Here is a 9,175-nt window from a genome sequence, read left to right on the forward strand (position 1 = left end):
GTTTGATTCCGACCCTGACGCCTGCTGTATATTTTGAGTTTGCGCGTCTCTCTCTCTCTCTCCCCGTGGTCGTGTGGATTTTCTCCAGGTCCTCCGGTTTTCCCTCGACATTTAGAATCGAGATCACGCAATCAGAGTATTTGGCCGCTATAAATGTCCACACAATGATAAGCCACTTCGTTGAGCTTTCATTTGTGATGGCCAGGTGGTCGCGTCTGATAAAAGAGCTACTACGTATCCAGTTGGACCTTACTTGGTAGAATCCCAAGATAATGTTTGTTAGTTTAAGTATGTATATATATCATTTTAAACAGAATCACAAACTAACGCTCAACTTTCTTAAACGTGCAAGAGTCAACGCGCGCCACCACCGTGCGACATCACGCGAGCAACCAGGACGACGCAGAAAAATCTCTCAACCCTTTCCCGCGTCCGAGACGTCTGCAGAGTTGCAGGGTCGGTGGGTGTCACCGTTCACGGGGTGGGTATCACCGTTCACAGGGTGGGTGTCACAAGGGTGGCACAGTCGGGTTTTTTACAATCGGGTTTAATTGTCTTTTTATATTAAACCCGATCATCTAAGATTGAGAGAAATCCGGTTTCATTGGTTCTAATTGCAGAACCGCACTTCTCAACGATGGGCTTCATCCATTCCAAGCTAAGGAACTCACTGGCGCCCACGATTGTGGAGAAGCTCGTGTTCATTAAGACCAACCTGCCCGCCGCATTCTACGACTACCCCGTGCCCGACGGCCCCGAGTACCATAGCAGCACCGACGAGGAAGCAGCCTAAGCCTATCAGAGTTTCGTATTCATTAAACCAGGTTTTAATTCCCCGAAATCGGGTTTAATTGTGTTAAAGAAAAAACCCGATGCCTGCAGCTGGAAAAATCGGGTTTTTTCCACCCATGGGGTGTCACCGTTCACGGGGTGGGTGTCACCGTTCACGGGGTGGGTGTCACCGTTCACGGGGTGGGGGTCACAGGTCACGGGGTGGCTGTCACCGTTCACCGCAGCAGTGGCAGCAGCAGCAGCAGCACTGCTGTTGTTGTTATAAAGACGTCGTTGCTCACCGCAGAGAAGCGTAGCGACACGACCGCCGCCACTCTGCGCTAGCCGGCGCGAAAACTGTGCCACACTCCCTGCCCCGCGTGGCCCTGTGGGAGCCTCGGTACCGATAATGTTGCTTTAGTTTTACTGCGTTTTGTTATTCCGACGACGACGTTCACGCACGGCGCGCGGCGTCGTCGCGACGGCAAAGGGTTAAGTTCACGCTGGGAACATTTTCAACGGGGGAGGCAGCAACAACACGCAGGGTGATCCAAGTGCAGATGCCCCAATCATACCTACACCCCCCTCCCCCAACGCCCTCTCGGAATATTTTTTCAGACCGCAGGAATCCGATGAGCTATGAAGCTCTTCTTCGCAGATCTCCAGCCGTTCCACAGATGTCCTCTCCTAACACCCCCCCCCACCTCCTCCCCGTAGCTTTCCTCTCAGCGGCAAAGTGAATATCGCGCAAGCGATGGCTCAGGGCTACGGGACTGAGTGCACGGAGATTTGTGAGCGGATGCCACCTTCGTCATCGGCCGCGGTTCAGTCTACCGCTGGATGGGTACGTACTGTACGTACTGTACGTACGTCGCACGGGGCAGGGCTACGAGACGGCACGTGGTGCGCATGGAGACCGGCGGGAGACGTGCAGACTGGGGTATCTGTAGGTGGATCGCCCTGCGGTGTCCCCCTCTAGGGTAACAACAGTGCAGCTCTGCACGGGGGACTCTGCACACTCACACACACAGGGACCCCCAGGTGATGGGGGTGGGGGGGGACACGTGCAGTGGTTGGGACCTAGAACTCCGCACTTGCAATCGAGGGGTGGCCAGGTCGGTTTAATCTCCCACCCCCCACAGAGTGTGAGGCAGGTGTAGGAGGGTCCGTAGGTTTCCGTGTTCACATTCAAAATCAGTTTCAAGAGTGGCACAGCCTCGGCTAGTCACGTGGCCTGTTGTTTAAAACTAATTCACAGCTCGGCGCTGTGCGCGTTTTGCTCAGGATGGCTGACTTTTCTGTTTCCACGGGAATGAGAAAATGCATTCTGGCCGGTGTGTGTTCTCTGGTGCCGGCAAAGACTGGATGGGTCTGCAAACACCTTCTCACACACGGTGCACTTGAACGGCTTTTCTCCCGTGTGTGTTCTCTGGTGCCTGTGAAGATCTGATAGCTGTGCAAACGCCTTCTCACACACAGTGCACTTGAACGGCTTCTCTCCCGTGTGTGTTCTCTGGTGGCTATGAAGATGTTGTAAATGTGCAAATGCCTTCTCACACACGGTGCACTTGAACGGCTTCTCTCCCGTGTGTGTTCTCTGGTGGCTGTGAAGATGTTGTAAATGTGCAAATGCCTTCTCACACACGGTGCACTTGAACGGCTTCTCTCCCGTGTGTGTTCTCTGGTGGCTGTGAAGATGTGATAGCCGTGCAAACGCCTTCTCACACACGGTGCACTTGAACGGCTTCTCTCCCGTGTGTGTTCTCTGGTGCTTCTTCAAGGTACTCTTGTAGTCTGTGCTGTATGGACATTGGTCACACTGATGACTTTTGTTACTGGGCTTAGTGGGGTGTCTGCTCTGCACGTGATACTGTAGACTCGAGCGGCAGATGAACTGACGGTTGCAGGCAGGACACGGCAGCCTTGTGACCTCCACACCCACTCCACCTGCGTCATCCCAGAGGAACAAGACACACGCGCACACACCAACATCTAGACATGAACACTCTTGCACACGTGTGTGTATACACAAAGGTAAAGGTTTCCCACAGCCATATCAGACTGTTGGGCAAGTGCTGTTTGCGAGTACCTATGAAGGCCGGCATGGCACACGAGGGAGTAGGTGGCCAACACCAGGCCCGGCCGCCTTTGTCTCTCCAGTGGCGATGTTTCCACGTTTAAGCTAGGTACTCATTTGAGGCTGAGTCAGCCTAGGGGAGGACTAAATATTCACCACTGACGTTGGCCGTGAGTGGGAATCGAACTCAGGTGGCCGGGTTCGTAGTGCAGTGGGCTCCATTATATATACACACAAAGACAAAGAACCCCCATATAGCCTGTATATACTTTTGGGACAAGTGCTGTTATGGGCACCAATGAAAGCCAACACGGCACACGAGTGGGAGGGTGGCCAGCACCACACATAGCCGCCTTTGTCTCCCCAGTGGCGATGTTTACTACTACACACCACACCAGTTACTCACTTCCACCTTATCAGTGTGGCTGGTGCCTATCATCTCTGGTGAGTGGTGGCTGTCATCTCTGGTGAGTGGTGGCTACCAACTCTGGTGAGATGTGGCTATCATCTCTGGTGAGTGGTGGCTATCATCTCTAGTGAGTGGTGGCTATCATCTCTGGTGAGTGGTAGCTACATCCACATCTCTGGTGAGATGTCGCTATCATCTCTGGTGAATGGTAGCTATCATCTCTACTGAGTGGTGGCTATCGTCTCTGGTGAGTAGTGGCTATCGTCTCTCGTAAGTGGTGGCTGCCATCTCTGGTGAGTGGTGGCTATCATTTCTGGTGCGTGGTGGCTATCATCTCTGGTGAGTGGTGGCTATCATCTCTGGTGAGTGGTGGCTATCGTCTCTCGTGAGTGGTGGCTATCATCTCTGGTGAGTGGTGGCTATAGTCTGGTGAGCAGTGGTGAGTCTCTGGTGAGCAGTGCTCACGGTGTTCCTCGCTTGGTGGAGGCTGCACGGGCTGCAGGTCTCTGGCGGTGGCCCTAGGAGCCATCTCGCTGCTGCTGCTGCTGCGGCGTCGCGAGGGCCCGGCCTCGCAGGCGATGCCCAGCTCCTGGGCGAACTCCTCGCCGTACCAGACCAGCAGCTCAGAGCCGGGCCCCACGGCACGGAATGTGCGGTAGTAAATCTGCCCCCGGTGCTGGAAGGCCACCAGGTTCTGCTCCTGCTCATTCCTCGCGCAGTTGACGAACCTGCGCGGGCAGACGCGGGGGCGGGGTGGGCGCCGTTAGCGAGCGCCTATTAAGGGCCGGCACTGGGCGCTACGTGGGGGTGGTGTGGCTGGAACCACGCTCCGTACCGGGTGCTCATTTGATGCCGAGTCGACCAAGGGGAGGCCCAGGGTTGGTCTCTGTGTGTAGTGGGTCTGGTCTCTGTGTGTAGTGGTTCTTGTCTCTGTGTGTGGTGGTTCTGGTCTCTATGTGTAGTGGTTCTGGTCTCTGTGTGTGGTGGTTCTTGTCTCTGTGTGTGGTGGTTCTGGTTTCTGTGTGTGGTGGTTCTGGTCTCTGTGTGTGGTGGTTCTGGTCTCTGTGTGTAGTGGTTCTGGTCTCTGTGTGTGCTGGTTCTTGTCTCTGTGTGTAGTGGTTCTGGTCTCTGTGTGTGCTGGTTCTGGTCTCTGTGTGTAGTGGTTCTGGTCTCTGTGTGTGGTGTTTCTGGTCTCTGTGTGTAGTGGTTCTGGTCTGTGTGTGCTGGTTCTTGTCTCTGTGTGTGGTGGTTCTGGTCTCTGTGTGTAGTGGTTCTGGTTTCTGTGTGTAGTGGTTCTGGTCTCTGTGTGTAGTGGTTCTGGTCTCTGTGTGAAGTGGTTCTTGTCTCTGTGTGTAGTGGTTCTGGTCTCTGTGTGTAGTGGTTCTGGTCTCTGTGTGTAGTGGTTCTGGTCTCTGTGTGTAGTGGTTCTGGTCTCTGTGTGTGGTGGTTCTGGTCTCTGTGTGTGGTGGTTCTGGTCTCTGTGTGTAGTGGTTCTGGTCTCTGTGTAGTGGTCCTTCAGACAATAATCACCTCATCCAGTTTGATTTAGATTCATCCTGAGCATCAACATATTCACGATCCTTTTTGTTTTTGTAAATCTGAAACACACACGCACACGAGCGGATCCACGGATAATTAATGTCAGTTGGACTGTAAGTTGAACTTCTTTCGTACCGCACGTAGCCAACCATGCTGATCGGAGGTGCGGGGGAAGGACAACAAACTAAACACTAAAAGCAGTTCTAAAGAAATGCATTTTCAATCTACAAGATTTTAAAGTGCATAGCTCCCAGTGGCTTCCTAACATTGGAAGGAAGAACCTTCCAGACGGCCGCAGAAGTGCATCTGTAAGTGCCGCGCCATGCGGTGACCACCGTCTTTGCTGTGTGTTACAAGTTCAAATAATTACGTTAATTTTTGGGTCTCTCTGTGATTCTGGGGGTCTTTGGGTGAGTCTCTAGGTCTCTGTACGAGTCTCTGGGTCTCTGTGCGAGTCTCTAGGGTATCTGTGCGACTCTGGGTCTCTGTGTGAGACTGTGGGTCTCTGTGCGATTCTCTTGGTCTCTGTGCGAGTCTCTGGGTCTCTGTGTGAGACTGTGGATCTCTCTGTGCGATTCTCTGAGCATCTGTGTGAGTATCTGGGTCTCTCTGTGTGAGTCTCTGGGTCTCTGTGTGAGTCTGTGTGTCCCACTGTGAGTCTCTGGGTCTCTGTTCAAGTCTCTAGGTCTCTGTGCAAGTCTGTGGGTCTCTCTATGCGAGTCTCTGGGTCTCTGTGCAAAGTCTCTGGGTCTCTCTGTGCCAGTCTCTGGGTCTCTGTGTGAGTCTGTGGGTGACTGTGTGAGGCTATGGGTCTCTGTGCGAGTCTATGGGTCTCTGTGTGAATCTATGGGTCTCTGTGCGAGTCTATAGGTCTCTGTGCGAGTCTATGGGTCTCTGTGCGAGTCTATGGGTCTCTGTGTGAGTCTATGGGTTTCTGTGCGAGTCTATGGGTCTCTGTGTGAGTCTATGGGTCTCTGTGAGTCTCTGGGTCTCTCTGTGCCAGTCTCTAGATCTCTGTGTAAGTCTGTGGGTGACTGTGTGAGGCTATGGGTTTCTCTGCATCTCCTTCACGAGCCTCCTCTCCACACACACGATGATGATGTAGGAATAGGAGGAGGCTGCAGCAGTAGCAGCAGCAGCTCACCAGCCAGCAGTACTCGCTCACGGGGTTCTCCTCAGACACCTCTCCCTGGTAGGGCCCAAAAATCACCCCCTTGGGCAGCTTCTTCCTGTTGCTCCACACCCCGAGGCCGGCGCCGGCGATGGAGGAAGCGCTGACGGTGAGGCCCTGGGGCAGGCTGAGCCGGGCCCTGTTGGCCACTCCCGGGGCCACGGCCGCGTCTGCAATGAACTCTGGCGGGCCGTGCACGGAGCACTCCCCCAGGTAGAAATCCCTGCACAGCTCGCAGACTGAGAGCCACAGCAGCAGCAGCAGGAGGAGGGCGAACCGCAGTAGCAACAGCAGCAGCAGCAGTGGCACTGTGAGAGAGTGAGAGGGTGAGGAGCGCTCCAGACAGATGCCTCCTTTCCTCCCTCTCTGCATTGTGAACTTCTTTAGCTCGCCCATCGGAGATGTAAACCCTGTCACCCTCCCTGCTCCCTCCCTGCATCCCTGAGTGAGGGAGCAAAAGACAGGGAGGTAAGTGAGAGTGCGAGAAAGGGAGCGTGTGAGAGGGAGGGAAAGGGAGAGAGAGTGAGAGGGAGCAGGTGGAATATATCGAGTGAGAGCGCGGGAGCAATAGAGAGAGATAGGAGAGAGTGTGAGAAAGTTAGAGTAAGGGGCCGTCCATAAATGACTTCATGCACCTAGGGGGGTGGGGGGGTCAGACATTTGTGACGATGTGTGAGGAACCACAGACAACACGTTCTACTTAATTAAATACTTTTTAATAAATGTTTTCTCCTACAACATCAGACTGCAGTGCCACATTAAATATGCACTACAATGACAATAGTTTGAAGCGATTTTAAGCATATTAAATGAGCTTTGTGACGTCACATTTGAGGGGGGGGTCTGACTTTTTGTGATGTCGTGTGATGGGGGGGAGGGGGGTCCAAAATCGCGTGACGCCATTAATGGACGGCCCTAAGAGAGTGTGAGAAAGTGACAGTGTGAGAGAGAGTGTGAGAAAGTGACAGTGTGAGAGAGAGTGTGAGAAAGTGACAGTGTGAGAGAGAGTGTGAGAAAGTGACAGTGTGAGAGAGAGAGTGAGAAAGTGACAGTGTGAGAGAGAGAGTGAGAAAGTGACAGTGTGAGAGAGAGTGTGAGAAAGTGACAGTGTGAGAGAGAGTGTGAGAAGTGACAGTGAGAGAGAGAGAGTGAGAAAGTGACGGTGTGAGAGAGAGTGTGAGAAAGTGACAGTGAGAGAGAGAGTGTGAGAAAGTGACGGTGTGAGAGAGAGTGTGAGAAAGTGACAGTGAGAGAGAGAGTGTGAGAAAGTGACAGTGAGAGAGAGAGTGTGAGAAAGTGACAGTGTGAGAGAGAGAGTGAGAAAGTGAGAGAGAGAGTGAGAGGGAGCAGGGGGTCTCACAGAAGAAGTCGTCGTCCTGGGGCTCCTCCACCTCTGTGTAGACTTTCCTCTCGCGCGGGCGCAGGCCGTAGCGAGAGCGAGCGCTGCGCGACACCGCCACAGCCTGGGCGGAGGCCGGCGGCACGGAGGAGCCTGCAGGCAAACACGGCGAGATGTTGACTACCTCTCGTGGTATACGGGAGGTCGTGGGTTCCATCCCGACCCTGACGAAGCCTGCTGTATATTTGGAGTCTGCGTGTCTCTCTCTCCTCCGTGGCGAGATGTTAACTCCCTCGCATGGTCTACAGGAGGTCGTGGGTTCCATCCCGACTGTATAGTTTACAACATGTTACCCTATTTGTATTTTTGTATTTTTAGATTGTATATTATGGCTAGTTTACATTTTATATTGTACACTTATTCACAATTTTACATACTTTAGCCCCTTAGTATTAGTTAGACTTTGTAATTTTAGTATAGTTTGACTGTATACCACTCATTTCAGTTTTAAGATTCCTACATGTTGAATGTATGCACCTTCCGGCCATAGTAAATTCCTTGTCTGTGCAAACTTTCATGGCGAATACCTCCCCGTGGTTGCGTGGATTTTTCTCCGGGTCCTTCGTTTTTTTCCCTCGACATATAGAACCAACGTCATGCGTTGAGAATATTTGGCTGCTATAAATGTCCACGTAATGACGATGATGACAAGTCACTTCGTTGAGCTCTTATTTGTGATAGCCAGTCGCTTCTGAAAAACAGCTACACAGCTCAGTGGGGCACACCCTGGTTGCTAATCCTGCATAATGCACGGGCATAAGTAGTATTAATCACATACCTGCATTTCCCATATCCCCTCCCTTTGATGCTGCTAGTCCTGCATAATGCACGGGCATAAGTAGTACTAATCACATACCTGCATTTCCCATATCCCCTCCCTTTGATGCTGCTAATCCTGCATAATGCACGGGCATGAGTAGTACTAATCACATACCTGCATTTCCCATAAATATGCTAAATGCCTCTTGATATGCATATTCTTTTGTCAAGGCGCTCTTTTCCCCCCTTCCAACCCAGCTTATATATATGCTCCAAGCACGTGTGCTGTATCATTCAGACGCTGTCGCCTCGACAGACCTGGTTTTCACCTGAGGACGGCTGCTTGCGTTGTGGCCGAAACGTCGTGAGAATTGTTTTGTTATGTTTTATTTTTATTATTTTATTACTTCCCTTCTACGTGACTTTACCGAAAGAACCAATAAGAAAATAAACATCGTTTAGTTCATAGGCTGCATCAGTACCAGCAGCAGCCCTGACAGGAGCACATGTAGCAGTAGCATCAACAGCAGTGGCGACTTCCATCAGCACTAACAGAAGATTGCGGAGTTCCGGTGAGAATAGAGGGGAGCGTGGAGTTCCGGTGAGAATAGAGGGGAGTGTGGAGTTCCGGTGGGGAATAGAGGGGAGTGTGGAGTTCCGGTGGGAATAGAGGGGAGTGTGGAGTTCTGGTGAGAATAGAGGGGAGTGTGGAGTTCTGGTGGGTATAGAGGGGAGTGTAGAATTCCGGTGAGAATAGAGGGGAGTGTGGGGTTCCGGTGAGAATAGAGGGGAGCGTGGAGTTCTGGTGAGAATAGAGGGGAGTGTGGAGTTCCGGTGAGAATAGAGGGGAGTGTGGAGTTGCGGTGGGAATAGAAATCACCGCTGCAGGCTACGCACCTCCACGTATCCTCTGGAGCGCCACCCTCAGGGCCTCCTTGCAGGCGGTGGCTCTGCGCTCCAGCCTGAACATCGCCATCCTGGCCTTGTGCACCTCACTCAGCTCAAATCCCCTGAACTCCTCCTCCTGCTGCTCCTCCTCCTCCACGCCCT

General features: G+C 52.6%; 1 protein-coding gene across 1 annotated transcript; it reads right to left on the reverse strand.

Annotated features, from left to right (window-relative positions):
• Positions 1 to 3,034: 3,034 nt before the first annotated feature.
• LOC133340033 (histone-lysine N-methyltransferase PRDM7-like) lies at positions 3,035 to 8,129 on the reverse strand. Its single transcript, XM_061548122.1, has 4 exons — positions 7,328 to 8,129; positions 5,941 to 6,206; positions 4,788 to 4,855; positions 3,035 to 3,985 (listed from the first exon to the last, which is right to left on the reverse strand). The coding sequence occupies exons 1-4, from the start codon at positions 7,629 to 7,631 to the stop codon at positions 3,631 to 3,633; spliced, it is 993 nt and encodes a 330-aa protein (XP_061404106.1). The 5' UTR covers positions 7,632 to 8,129; the 3' UTR covers positions 3,035 to 3,630.
• Between the last annotated feature and the right edge of the window lie 1,046 nt (positions 8,130 to 9,175).

This window comes from Lethenteron reissneri, unplaced genomic scaffold (genome assembly GCF_015708825.2).
Source record: "Lethenteron reissneri isolate LAM-NWPU_2019-01 unplaced genomic scaffold, ASM1570882v1 scaffold_648, whole genome shotgun sequence".
NCBI lineage: Eukaryota > Metazoa > Chordata > Hyperoartia > Petromyzontiformes > Petromyzontidae > Lethenteron > Lethenteron reissneri.

Coding starts and splice junctions, on each gene's coding strand:
- LOC133340033 (XM_061548122.1), bottom strand. CDS start 7,631: ATGGAACCCACGACCTCCTGTAGACCATGCGAGGGAGTTAACATCTCG. Junction 6,207..7,327: donor CCAGGACGACGACTTCTTCT/GTGAGACCCCCT, acceptor TGTGGCTCTCAG/TCTGCGAGCTGTGCAGGGAT. Junction 4,856..5,940: donor TGAGCGAGTACTGCTGGCTG/GTGAGCTGCTGC, acceptor TGTGTGTTTCAG/ATTTACAAAAACAAAAAGGA.